The sequence below is a fragment of the Setaria italica genome, chromosome IV, assembly GCF_000263155.2.
Source record: "Setaria italica strain Yugu1 chromosome IV, Setaria_italica_v2.0, whole genome shotgun sequence".
NCBI classification, from domain to species: Eukaryota; Viridiplantae; Streptophyta; class Magnoliopsida; order Poales; family Poaceae; genus Setaria; species Setaria italica.
The window spans coordinates 39,243,469-39,257,342 of record NC_028453.1 but is presented as its reverse complement, the minus strand read 5'-3'; the positions used below and the strand labels follow the sequence as shown (position 1 = coordinate 39,257,342).

The window sequence follows — 13,874 nt, the reverse complement described above, 5'->3', positions numbered from 1 at the left end:
AGCAATGTCCACTAGGGATCATAAGTAAAATGGATCTCGGTTGTTAAGTCTTTTGATAATCAAGGTCATTATTAGCTAAAGATAAATGATCCATATGGGTCAGCCTCAATAGAATTGGATCCCTTTCCAAATAGCCATAATTAGGATTCTTGATCCCTCTGGGTTTTGTAAATAGTCTACGTTTAATACTCCTAATTAGTATCTAAACATTCGATATGACGGGTGCTAAAAATAAGTCAGTGGAAGAAAACGGGACCTTCATCGATGACAAAATGAAAAGCAGAAGATTAAATGGCCCACAAATCTTGGTTTACAAGCTCGACTTGCTAACGAACATAAGCTCCGCCGGCGATTAATGCGCCTCCCTCCTTTTCCTCGAATAATAAAGATGATGATGAAGGAAGACACTGGTGAATGATGATGGGATGGAAGACCTGCTTCATTTATATATAAGTGCAAAAAAAAAAGAACAAATAGGAAGCTTCTATTTGTACAACCTTCAGGAAATACATTACATGGGAGGGGCCTATATATGTGTTATGGTGCAAATGGCACAATGAAAAAAATATACATATGGAAGCACACTGCAAAAGATTGAAACAGCCGCAGCCACTCTACAAAATGGAGCCGACAGAAAACACAGCCTCTACTGAAAGACTATTGTAGATGGGATTTGCTTATTTTTCGCCATCATTGGTCATCCGAAGAAGCCTTGTCTCAACAGCCTATTCAGCACAAAAGGAGATACTGTCAACTCCCCAATAAAGAAGGAAACCTCACTAGTATAATCGAAACACATAAATAAAGGAAGAAGGCCATGTGATACTTATGTTCAGTATCTTTTTCATATCTTTCTGTATCCAAATCCAACAACCGCAATGGCTAGGTTTTTCTTTTTTATATTGAAGGAAAAAAACTGCAATCTGCAACAGGTCGATTGACATGCCAAGTTTTCAAAGAATGACCAGGGAAAATAGGGTGATAGGCTAAGTTTTGCTCTAGAGTTACATGCATAAGGAAAAGATAGAAAATCTGTGTGCATTACATATTTCTACTCTGTACCAAACAAAATGGTGAATAATGGACAATAGAAGGCTGACAGCTCTTAAGGGACATAGACATGCAGAAGTTCTCCGCTTTCCATGTTACCAACATTAATTTAGCGATTGACTGAAATATAAGCTATTTTTAAACGAGTGATGGACTCAGTCAAGAGGAACTTTGCTAGCTGTAGTAAACAAATTACAATACAAAATTTTAACCGGGCGAGGTCGTGATCGTGAATGAGGGTGAACTCAGTCCAAAAGGGCCTAGCAAGGTTAAATTTAAAACCACCTAGCTTTGGCTTGATGGCCATTAAAATTGAAGAATGTTTTCTTAAGTTATCATTAATTGACCCATGATTCCTAAAGAATAGTGAATCAGTGAGTGCAAATTACCTTCCTCATCTATCACCCTTTTCTCTTACAGTGTTCACCACACTTGTGGTAGGGGTTGGATGCGTTGGCACAATCAGGATTAATTTCTCTTTCTACTTCTTTAGAAACAGCCTTGCCTTTTTTCTTGTCTGAAAATAAACAGATAAATTGCAAAGCATAAATATATCAACCAGAGAGAGTCCATTGACCCTTACAGCAATGCTGTGTATCCCATGTGCACGCTGCTTGCAGTTTCAGGGAGACCAAAAGAACACACCTGACTTGGTTGCACTTGTCTGCGTTGTTTCAATCAAATGATCAAAGCAATACTGGGCACACATATGGAATGGATTGGACGCATTAGGGCACCTCGGATCAACCTTCCAATTTGGAATCACGGTAACATCCTTTCCCCCTGCAACCACAACCAATATGGTTACAGCAATGCAAATTTAAAATAACAGAAGGAAACCCGCAGGTAACATATTTATATAGAATGCAAGCAAATACAGACATAATTCCCTGATTCCCTATAAAATGAAACGACAACATATAAAATCTCTAACAGTTGATGAATTTATTGGATGAGAACCACCAAACTTGTCAAACAGTTGGCAGCAGGACTAATATCACAATTCGTCACACCAATTCAATGCCATGAACTAAGCACATGAACTCCACATCAATAAGTAAGCACATCAATATGCAATGCCCTACCTTTCTTTCGCGGGGACTGCATTTTGGTCCCCTTGTGCTGCTCCACCTGCTGCATCTTGGCACCACAATGCTCACCACATTCATGGAACGGATTGCCGGCATTGGGACACTTCGGATCCACCTTCCTACTTCCAGCCGACTTCACGCTACCCTCTGACGCAACCAACAACCAAAGACACGGAAATTTATTAGTGCAATTGCCAATAAGCTCCTCCTCCAGCTGGCCAAGACGTCAGCTCGTAGGAGACAGGCTAACACTAAGGATGATGAAGCAATAACCTTCGGACGACGACGAGGAGCGGCGGGAGTGGCGAGAGAAGAGGGATAATGGCGACTTGGCGCCCTCCGACGAGCGGCCAGCCTCAGCCATCTTGGCGAGGCAATGGTCGGTACAGACGTGGAATGGGTTGGGCGCGTTGGGGCACCGGGGATCCACCTTCTTGCCGTCGCCATCAGAACCTTCGCGCACTGCGATGACACGCAAAAGGATGGGAATTTTTTCAAGAAACGAGTAAAGATGGAAGTTTGCCTGCGGAGTTGCCGCGGCGAACGCCGGCGTTGCAGAAAGAAAGAGGCGCTTACGAAAGACGTAGAGGGGGAGGCCGCCGGAGCCGCCGCCCTTGTCGCGGCGGCGCGGCCTGGGGTGCAGCCCGCCAGGGTCGCTGTGCGTGCTCCCGTCATGACTCTGTGCCGGCGGCGGATGCTTTGCCGCGGCTCTGGGGGGCGGGACGGGGCAGTACTCGGCGCAGCGGTGGAACGGGTTGACGGCGTTGGGGCAGTCCGGGTTGACCACCTGCCACTGCCTCTCTCCTCCGGTCTCCTCGTCCTTCGCCGGCGGCCGCGCGCTCCTCCTCGCCCCGCCCACCTCCGGAGACTCTTCGACGCTCTTGCCTGCCTCATCCGAATCATCGGCGGCCGTAATCTCGCATTCCTCCTCGTCGCGGTGCGCGGTCCCGTTATGCACCGCGTGGCGCGGCCCCGGTGGCGGTGGCGACTTGGCCGCCGCTCGTGGGGGCGGGACGGGGCAGTACTCCGCGCAGGTGTGGAAGCGGTTGGATGCGTTGGGGCAGTCCGGGTTCACCGCCCGCTCCTCCTCCGAGCCGTCGGCGGCGGCAGCGGGGACAACCCGCTTCCCGCCGTCCCCGTTCCTGGTCCCGTTCTGCGCCGGCCGGGGACGAGGCGGGGACGGCTTGGGCGCGGCCCTCGGGGCCGGGACGGGGCAGTACTCGGCGCAGCGGTGGAAGGGGTTGGCGGCGTTGGGGCAGTCCGGGTTGACCCCCTGCGCCTGCACCCCTCCTCCGGCGTCCATCACCGGCGGCCGCGCGCTCTTCCCTCCTGGCTCCTCCTCCTCCGGGTCAGCGGCAGGCAGAGCCAGCAAACCTGACCGGAGAGAGTCTAGGTTGACTCGCAAGCTCGCGAGAATCCGCAGAGACTCTTGTACTCCACGGGGGAGATGCCGCGCCACACACGGAACGGAAGAAAGAAAGATCGATGGGGGGTGGGGGGTTGGGTGGTGGAGAAATCGGAACGGGAGGTCCGCGGTGGTGCCTGCTGGATAATTGAGGTGGGCGAGCGGGGAAATGGAACGGAAGCGAAGGAAGGGGAAGGGGTCCAAGTTCCAAGTCGTAGCGGCGGGCGATTAGTGGCCGCCGGAGGAAGAAGAGGAAGGGGGCGGGTCGGTCCAATCTGATGGATGGATGCCAAGCTCCGCGCGTGCGTCCATTTCCAAGTTCCAACCTCCCCTGCTTTTTCGACTTTTCGCCGTGTCGCCTTGCGTTTGTACCCGCCAATGTACACATTGACTAACGCATGCAAACATATTAAAAAAAAGATGATTTTGTTGGCTTTTGATTGATCCAGAAATTTGGACTTGAGCTTCCTGCTTAATGACTTCAGAAACAGGGTTCGGGAAACTTCTAATACAGCTTCAACTATAAGCTCCCCTGCCCCATTGAGATTATGGTTCTCACCATCATCTAGAATGAGGGATTAAGGGTGCTTTCATTCCTTTCTCTCCTCCAACATCGTGGTACTACGAAAGTGTGGACTCGCGCCATAGTGGAGAGATCGAGAGAAGGAATCAGAAAAGTCGCCGAAAGCGAAACGTGGAGAAGATAGCATGCCGGGTCCAAGAGCAGGCTATGGGCAGGACAGACACTCACTCCCAGTCACGTGGCAAACGTACTCCCTCCGTATAAAAACAGAAAGTCGTTTTGGATAAGATTTAGGTCAAACATTGGGAATATAAATCATGAATAATTTTTAAGTTGTTGAGTTTAGAAATGTGAAAGCCATATAAATAGATTTGTCTTGAAAAATACTTTCATAAAAATATACATATATCACTTTTGGATAAATATTTTTATAAAAACAAGGAGTCAAAATAATGTTTGGAGATCATGTCGCTGTCCAAAACGACTTGGAGGGAGTACGCTTGGACACGAGTGCTAATCGCGCGCACACGGCTTAAATGACACCACATGCTATTTTCAAGAAAAAAAAAGGACACCACATGCGCGCGCGAAAAATACAGTTACCTTTTCCACCTCAACAGCGACGTGCATGAGACTGGACTACTGGAGGCTTCTGAGGGGAATCTGTTTGGTGGCGGTAACATTGCCATCTGCCCATTTGGGTGAGTGATCAGCAGTCATGGCTCGCAGCGTTTGCTTCTGCTTGCCGCGCTGTAACTCGGACAGCCGATCGCACTGGATTGACCTGTTGTTGCCATTTGTTTCTGTCGTCCTGTCCAGCTGCCGGGATGAGGCATCCTCAACTGGTCCTGCGTTATGCCTGGGCCGCTGTTCGCCGAGCCCTACGTTACGTACAGAGGTCCCATAATCATTTATCAATCTTTTCCTCTCTCGCATAAATGGGACGAAGCCTACTTAGAAAGGCACGAGAGCAATCAAAGCAGAGCGCCACCAGAGCGAGGGCGGCATTGCAATCAGAAGACGAAACAACAAACCAAACCGGTTGTTGACAGACAAACAGAAGAAAATGACAAGTAGCTAGGCGCAGTGTCCATCTCATCTGACCATCTCGATGCAAAGCAGAGCTTGTACATCATCAGCAACACAATGGAAGATTAGGGATAACGACAATTGACGGAGGACAGATTTTATGATCCGCATGTGATTGAGGAACAAACAAATGACGACTGCCTTTTTAGATCTCACAAAAAAAAAACTGTACGCCTACGGACGGGAGATTTTGCGACTGTGGTACTCGGTCATCGTCGCTACAAGCAGAGTGAAGCCAGCGAGGGCGGCAGCGCCTGCGTAGCCAACTCTTCGCAGGTCATCGATACCTCTTGTGTGCTCCTCATCCAAGCTACGCCTTGCAGCTCTAGCACATTCTTTCTCCTCCATCTTATCAGCAGCTTCTTCGGCCTGAAAACGATTTCGCAAAGATTTAAACAATGATGTACTGTACTATTAGAAAGTAAATTAAAGACACCTCGAGATCGTATGGGGTAGGACGGGTGAAGCGAACCTGAGATAGGGTGGTCATGGACCGAGAGGCCGGCGGCGGCGCCGGAACACGACGGGGCAGGAGGAGGAGGGGGCCGGGAATCCGTCGGAGCAGACACCGCAGCGCAATGCTGGACATTGTTGATCGACCTGTGCAGCTGCAGCAGCAGCAGCACGGGATCGGCCAAGCCTTGCACAATGGCACTCGGCGACTCCAACTCCAACCGCTTGCCGCGGCGAGAACGCAATGCAACCGTAGCTACAACGGACAGGAAAAGGACGATGTGTTTGTTTGATGCAAGTCTGTCGTGGACAGGAACGGACACGAAACGGCTTTATGGGCTCGTAAAAAAGCACTCTCCGTCTCACGTCCGCCGGCACGGAGCCCATTATAGCAATATTAAAATGAAGAAACTGGGCCAAAGCCTACTTAGAAAGCCTTTATGGGCCTTCACGAAGTTCATCTCCTTGGGCCTGTCCTCGTAACTTTTCCGAGCAAACGGTCCAACCCATTCTCACCTTCGACGGCAACGGCACACGAAGCGAAAGCGTGCTCCTCCAATCCAGACGCTGAATCGTGAGTGCGACTTGATGGCCGGATCGAAGCAACGGCTTTCCCCCGTCAGAAGCTGCCCCTTGCAATATCTACGCCCGGACGCCATCAGTCCATCACACTGCCATTATTCACTTTATTACCGCCCAGCCCTGAGCCCCGCTGGACATTCACGGTCAGATAAAAACCGTATCGCCGATCTCCATCCACGTCCCCGTCGTCGATCCTGCCTACAAGCAGAAGCAGGCAAGGGTCCACGGTGACCGGAGTCCCGTCACGGCCGAACCAGCCCAGCCTGTTCTACGGCCACGGTCAGCCGGCACACCGGAGAAGCCGCGCGGCGCCCCGCGACTGGCCGACCCGGATGGGTTCCCCGCGTCCACGCCGCCGCAACGGTCAAAAGCGCAGGCGCCCGATGCTGGCCCACGCGGACCCCACCCCACCAGGCTTCACCGCCACACCACCACGCGCCGGACGTGACAAGAAAGAAACGGCAGCTCCGCTCCCCTCGCTCTCCCAGCTACCAGTCCCAGCCACTGACCTCACCCGCGCCGCACACCCGCGCCGCACTTCACACTAGCTCACTCTCTTCCTTCCCCCCTTCCCTCTCATCTCGGCCTCGGCCTCCCAATCCCCGGCGCTGCCTCCACGCAACCGGCGCCGCCCGCCATGGCCTACTCGGGCGGCGGCAAGATGTCGGCCGTGGACGCCATCCTCGCGGAGGCGGCGGACCTGATCGCGCTCGAGCAGATCGCCAAGCTAAACACCGCTCACGTCGCCGACGACTCCGCCCTCCCCTCCAGCCTCGAGTCCCGCTTCCGCAAGCTCAAGTCCCTCCCCGCCGCCCCCTCCGCTGCCGCACCCGTCAGGACCCTCGGCCGCAGCGTCACCGCGCCGCACCCCACCCTGCCCGACCCGCCGCGACCGCGCCCTCCACATGAGCAGCCGGCTGCGCCGGCCCCGGCGGCCCAAGACGAGCGTCCACCGGGAGACGCGGCGGCGGCGGAGGCGGCCGAGAAGAAGGGCGACTCCTCGCCGCCACTGCCGCAGCAGCAGGCGCGTCCATCGGCCACCGTCCCCGCGGCTCACGGCGACGACGACGACGAGGACCTGGAGAGGCTGTTCGGGTCAGGACGGCGGGGCCGGCCGACGCTGCGGGAGCGGAACAGGGGGCGGGACGACGGCGGCGGCGGTTCTCCCTCGCCACCGCCGCCGCGCCAGGCGTGCTGCTTCGGGTTCTCCCCCAGGAAGCCCCTGCAGAGGACGCCGACAAAGGGCAAGAAGGTCCACGGATCAGGAGACGGCGACGTCCTCGGCGTCGACGCCGGCGAGTGGGGCGACGAGAACAGGAGGATGGTCACCGAGCTCAAGGAGCAGCAGCGCAAGCTCAAGAAGGCGCTCGAGGAGCAGGTGAAGGTCAGCAGGGAGACCGCCAAGATGGCCAGCTGGGTCAAGCAGGCGTCCGCGCGCATGACGCATACAGCGGCCATTGACGACCTGCTCAGTGACTGCGAGGACGATGAGGAGCTCAAGTGACCAAATCCCCATTGCTTTGCCTGCCTGTCTTCTCTGTCAGTAGTTTCACTGCCTTGATCACAAATCTATCAAATGCTTATCGTACTATATAGCAGAGTTAGCATGTGAGTTGAGGTTTCAGGGAAGATGAAAATAAGTTGTTTTTCTTTGTGTGTGTTAGATGGAGGAAGAAGTATCAAATTATATCAGTATGTAAGGAGGCCTCAGGTGATATTATAAGAAAGAAGAACCTACTACTGTGAAAATGTCTGCTCATCTGTTCTTTCCTTTTAAATTCTGTGTAAACTTATAAACCATTGCCCTGCACCATGAAGCCTAGAAAAAAATGCAATAATGACAGTGCACTATTGGGTCCAAAAGTTAATTCAGTAACCAAAATAGCATCAACTAAAGGCAATTCCAATAGTTACCTAAATCCATAAATAGTGATGCCTGAGTCGTAATTGATTCATCCTGCTTTTAATTTACAGTCTGTTAATAAGTATTAAATTTAAGCAGCATAGTATATAGCAGAGAAAAGACACAAAATAAACAGTTGGTATTTTGATTAGTGAATATATTGGCCTGGACGCCACATCATGGCTGATTACGTAAGCTAACCTTGCAGTTGGCTGAATCTAGTCACAAAGTCGAAAATCAGCACACCTAATATTTTTCTACAGTTCTTTGTCGCAACAAGTTCCTAAGGTATGACTCAGAATGAAAGCAATGTAAGGAACTTCAACATTATAGATGCACCTCATCTCCACAGATGTCTATATCCTTCTCGCTACTAATGATTCTTTCACTTTCTGCCTCCTCCTTTCTTTATGCCTGATAGCGCTACTTAGACCATAAATCCTGACTGGCATTTGCACTCAAGTTCAAAGACATAAATCATACCAGTATATCCTGTGTTGTGACAGAAAACTGAATGTAAGTGATGCCTGATTAACCGCTTAAGCGCAAACTGGCGTCAGTAAACCCCATACCTTTTGCACCTTTCTGTCAAACATGACATTAGGAGTCTTGGACACAGAGAGTTGTGCTGTCAACGTCCCAATCTTTGCAGGCAAAGTATTTCCCAGCATTGGAGAAAATACCAGTGAGCGATCGTCTGGATGTATTGGAACTTATCAACACAATCAACATAACTGATATGTTGAAGGTAAATTAGGCGTGCCTTAAAAGTTGAAAGTAAATTAGGTGCGCCTTCAAAGTTCAAAGTTGAAATGCAGATGGACATATGGCAAAGCAATGCTTACATATACATAGTTACACCATAGAAATTGATGGCCAAACTTCCATAATCTCACAAAAATGTTGCTTCCAGCAAATTTTTTTCATCAAATTCAGCAGTAGATATATTAGTTGATGCAATTTTGTTGGATTATCAGTAGTTGATGAAACTGATAGCACTAATTAATATCCCTACTTGATGGATTAGTTACTTGGAACAATATTTACAATTTTGTTAGATTATGAGCAGTAGATAAAACTGATAATACGAACTGAAATACCTACTTGGAACAGCTTAATTCAAAGATAGAATCCATCTTATAGTGTTTTCAGAACACGCAAGCTTGATATGCGATAGTATGTCAATATACGAATTAATGTGTAATAGTAATCACTTACCTTGTGTTTGCTTTCAATTGATTTCTCAATCATGCATGTGTAAGCAATAAGGGAGATGGTGCCCCTGACATTACAAACATTTGACACCTGGGCCTGGGCCATTTTAGAATAGGAAGGCTTCCAATTTCAATAGATACCTGTCAAAGCATTTACATACATCATCAGTTCATCACTCAACCACTGCGTCATCCTTAAAGTGCAACAAGTCAGCTGCAAAATGAAATACTCACATCCTCTTTGTTCCAATATAACAGAGGCATCATGTAACATTTCCCGGGCTTTTCTGTCTGGAGTGCATCCATCACGTTCCATGTCCTTGTATACTTCAGATACCTGTTGAAGCCAAGATCAGAATAATTTCAACCTTTTCAGATTAATCAAGTACATAGAATCCTGTCATTCTTCACAAGTTCAATAGCATTGGATAATCCGTTCTACATCCTAATCAAGAAAAACGAATTTTTCAAAGGCCATACTCGAGCTGAAAACAAGGCATTTCATAATTGTTACTAACAATTGAGGTTGTATGCAGATTACCACAATGGCTCTTTTTAGTTAACAAAAATAGAGATAGAGTGGCAGACCTTTTCAAATTTCTTTGCTCTCATGAATGTTTTCATAAGTGTAGTGTATGTCACAACATCTGGGCTCATACCCTAACAAAAAAGAACAAGTAATCAGGAGTGGAAAGAAAGCAAAACACCATAAAACTGGAAACAATAACCAACAAAAAAAAACCCCTCGATTTCATCTCATTTCAGGATAATGTACATACACTATCCTTGATATGCTGGAATACAGCCAGTGCCTCTAAATGCCTTCCAGCAGTGCCAAAAGCGTTGATTAACAAATTCAGCATAACAAGGTTTGGCTCAAATCCTTCTTCCTCCATTAACTGAAGTACATTTACAGTTTGTTCACACAACCCCTGAAAAGAGATAGGGAACACCTTGAGTAAGCAGGCAACATGATTCACACAGACTGAAAGGTGCACAGGACATGCAGATATCGATGTTCTACAGACGAATTAACCTTTTTTCCTTAAGGAAAAGATAAATGCAGAAAATAGTTGAAGATTATACAGCATTGACATACAGCAGTAAGCCAAGCTGATGACTTACACTCAACAAAATCCCAATGTTAAATCTCAAATTTACTACATTTTGAATCCTGGTTCAGCTATGGTGCTAAAACAGATGCAGCCTACATCAGGTATTGCATTGAACAGGTCGATGTTGGAGATCCAGTGGTAATATTTACAGAATATTGTATTTCCACCCAGAAATGGTCTATCTTATCCTAAAAATTAACAAAATTGTGAGTCCACATATCCTAATAACAGGTAAACAAAGATGCTGGGGATCCAGTGAAATTACTAAAAGATCATTTTTCTAAACCTGGAAATGCCCCATCCTATTATCACAAATAACAGAATGGTGAGTCATTATTAAGTTTACAGCATTACTGAATCATGCTTACATGCAGTATTAAGCAGCAACCAAAGACATTTGCAACTCTATTCAGTTTCAAGAGGGGAGAAAACTATCATACCACAAGGAAAAATTGATTTAATCCACGTTCACTAGTTACACTGACCTGTTGAGCATAAGCATTGGCGAGGACACAAAAGATGCGAGCCGAAAGCTGCGTATTTTCAGCTTTCAGAGCAGCTATACACTCACGCGCATCACGGAAATAGCCGTACTGCCCATAAATGTCAACCAATACAGCATACACTGCGCCACTCTCCTTGAAACCTCGATTCTTCATGCCGTCAAAGAGCTTCTTGATCTCACCCCACTTCCCCTGTTCCCCCAACCGGCCAATGATCATAACAAAAATCTTCGGGTCCGGGTACCTCCCTTCCTCCTGCATTGCGGTCAAGAATCGCAGAGCACGTTTCATGTTCCCAACCCGACAATGCCATCGAATCAGAGCATTCCAAGTTGAAATGTCCGGTTTGATCCCTTCTGCACGCATTTTGTCGAACACCCTGCGTGCGTCCGCCAACTGCCCATACTTGCCGAAAGTATCGATTAAACTATTGTAAATCTTAACATCGAGCTCCACCCCGACCTCCTGCATCTCCATAACGAGGTCGATGGCCTTCTTCCACATGCCATTGTCCCGGTAAAGCCGCACCAGCATGCTGTAGCCGGCGGTGTCGAGCCGTATCCCCCGGCGCCTCATCTCGCCCAGAACCCACCACGAGTCCTCGAGCCGGCCCGCGCGCGCGTACGCGTCCAGCAGGAGCACGTAGGTGCGCCGGTTCCGCGCGACGCCGTCGTCGGCCATCTGGAGGAGGAGGCGGTCGGCGAGGCGGAGGTGCGCCCTGGCGAGCAGCCCCTCGAGGAGCGCGTTGTAGTGCGCGGCGCCCGGGCGCGGGCCGAGGCGGCGCATCTCGAGCAGGAGCGCCTCGGCCTCGAGCGTGCGCCCCGCGCGGGCCAGCGCGCGGATGAGGCGCGCGTACGCCGCCGCGCTCGGGCGCGCCCCGGCCGCCTCCATGTCGGCGAGGAGCCCGAGGGAGAGGGGAAGGTCGGAGCCGGCGTGGGACTGGATGTCGCGGTCGTAGGACTCCCACGGCCGCTCCTGGTGCTGGTGCCGGTCCCACGCGGCGGCGGAGCAGCAGCAGGCCACCGCGCTGGCGACGCGGCGGCGGTACCCGGGAGTTGTATGCGAGAAGGGCGGGAGCTGGAAAGGCGGTGGCAGATGGCGGCGGACGAGGCAGTGGGCGTCCATGGAGCGGAGCGCGCGCTCACTCGCTGTGGTTGGGATTCGCCGGAGGTGGAATGGAAGCGGAAGAGAACTGAAGGGCCGGTGTCCGGTGGGGGAGTGGGAAACGAGAGCTGCAAACCAACTCCGTAGACGTAGTTTTGAAAATACGCTACTCAACTGGGTAGGCGTATCCTATGCTGTGTGGAAATGCTGAAGCCAAGGCAAGCTGCCGATGGCCACGCCTGCGTGTACGATGACGTGGATCCGACGCCATGCTTTCGCAGCAGCATTGAACGATTGGTAGGTCGCTGGAATCCTCCAAATGGTCAAATTTTACACCACACAAACCCACCAACCAAGATACTCCTACTTGTTACTGATTGCCGTCCCATTATTTTTCACAAACCGTAACGACCTAGAAAAGAAGGTGTTTGACGAATCGTGACCAGAGAACCTGCTGCATGCAGCAGCATCAGCCGCCACATCATCATCGGGGAAAAAAAAAGACGGACGCAACACGTTCACCGATTCACGATGACGCAGAGCCGACGCTATATTATAGCGAGCAGCCCAGCTAGGAAACAAAAACAAAACCCTGTGTGATGAGTAGGTTAGACGAGTGATTCTGATGACTCAAATGTCCAAATGACACGACGAATTGCCACCAACCAAGGTACTTGTTACTTGCTTTTTTCAAAGAACTTCACCATCAATCAAATTAGACAGACGTATGTGTGTCATTTCTAAGTAATAATTGGACGTGCCATGAAAAGGAAAGACTTGGCATCGTACTCCTACAAAGTCAGTAGTCAGTACAAGTGCCCTTTTCGCAAACGTGCGTTGTACAGGTCACTTATTTGTCGTCGGAAGTACAACTTCCCAACGGTTTCTCTCGTTCGGAAAAGTTCAAATTAGAAGGGGGAAAAACAAATGAGCTGCGCGTGTGCATGCAGCGAGAGGAGAGGACTGCAGGCCCTGCCAATGTCTTGCTTAATTACTTGGAACATGCATGTGCCCGTTCTATGTCGTTACTGAAAAAAGTACTGCTAGTTGCTATCGAGCGGCTTAGCTCACTTCCAGTGTTGAAATGATCTTTGCATCGCGCATGCACTGTAAGAGTTCAGAATTTACAGGGCACCTTCCAGTGTTGCCATGAATTAGGATATTCAAATTACAATTCATTTTAATTTTTCTAAATATATAACTTTTGCTATGTATCTAGATATAAATAACAAAAGATATGTATCTAAAAATACCAAAATAAAGAGTAATTTGGGACGGAGGGAGTACGTGTGTACATGTGTATCGGTCAATGGCTTGAGCTCACTCAACCGACCCCCCCTCCAGTACTTTGGTCATCGTTTTGCTTTGTGCTTTGTACCAGCGACCAACCCACCTTCCCAATGTGGAGAAAGATGTGGTAGCCGCAGTTCTCCGCACGGCCACCATTAAGCAAGGCCTAATTTAATCATCTCACTCAACTAATCCGACGGCGGGACTCTTGCAGTGCGGTGTCAGAATTCAGAACTCCATGTCCACAGCTGCCTTGCACTCCCCTCCGAAGGAGTTGATTGCTTGCTTGTGGCCGCAATGACTTAAGCTTCTTGTTGAGGGTGCTTTGGCCTTCCTCTCTTCCCTGGGACACATATATAGGCGCAAATCTACGCGCGTTTATACGCGCTTGTGTTTACACACGCGTGTGCGCGTACAGGACATTTCTGCATGAGGTTATTGTGCGCCAAGCTGGAGTTTATTGATCAAACTAATTTAACCTAGCGAGATAAGGGAATCAAGATAAGATTGCACTACAAGAGCACGTAGTCAAAAGGCTGCGGCGAAAACGGT

General features: G+C 49.6%; 3 protein-coding genes across 6 annotated transcripts; 1 reads left to right on the top strand and 2 right to left on the bottom strand.

Annotated features, from left to right (window-relative positions):
• Positions 1-415: 415 nt before the first annotated feature.
• LOC101773930 (WAS/WASL-interacting protein family member 1) lies at positions 416-3,879 on the bottom strand. Its single transcript, XM_004966350.3, has 6 exons — positions 2,718-3,879; positions 2,415-2,603; positions 2,136-2,288; positions 1,696-1,833; positions 1,440-1,567; positions 416-725 (listed from the first exon to the last, which is right to left on the bottom strand). Exons 1-5 carry the CDS (start codon positions 3,442-3,444, stop codon positions 1,452-1,454), a joined length of 1,323 nt encoding a protein of 440 aa, XP_004966407.1. The 5' UTR covers positions 3,445-3,879; the 3' UTR covers positions 416-725; positions 1,440-1,451.
• A 1,758-nt stretch (positions 3,880-5,637) lies between these two features.
• LOC101773516 (translation initiation factor IF-2) lies at positions 5,638-7,946 on the top strand. Its single transcript, XM_004966349.3, has one exon. It carries the CDS (start codon positions 6,831-6,833, stop codon positions 7,695-7,697), a length of 867 nt encoding a protein of 288 aa, XP_004966406.1. The 5' UTR covers positions 5,638-6,830; the 3' UTR covers positions 7,698-7,946.
• A 184-nt stretch (positions 7,947-8,130) lies between these two features.
• Positions 8,131-12,155, bottom strand: LOC101772549 (pentatricopeptide repeat-containing protein At5g42310, mitochondrial). Of its 4 annotated transcripts, none has more exons than XM_004966346.3 (7): positions 10,911-12,155; positions 10,090-10,242; positions 9,899-9,970; positions 9,545-9,647; positions 9,315-9,451; positions 8,669-8,859; positions 8,131-8,588 (listed from the first exon to the last, which is right to left on the bottom strand). In XM_004966346.3, the coding sequence occupies exons 1-5, from the start codon at positions 12,051-12,053 to the stop codon at positions 9,441-9,443; spliced, it is 1,482 nt and encodes a 493-aa protein (XP_004966403.1). In that variant the 5' UTR covers positions 12,054-12,155; the 3' UTR covers positions 8,131-8,588; positions 8,669-8,859; positions 9,315-9,440. The 4 variants fall into 4 exon arrangements, with proteins under 4 accessions (XP_004966403.1, XP_022681767.1, XP_004966404.1 ...); XM_022826032.1 differs by having other exon boundaries at positions 8,669-8,830; XM_004966347.3 differs by having other exon boundaries at positions 8,669-8,793.
• Positions 12,156-13,874: the final 1,719 nt, after the last annotated feature.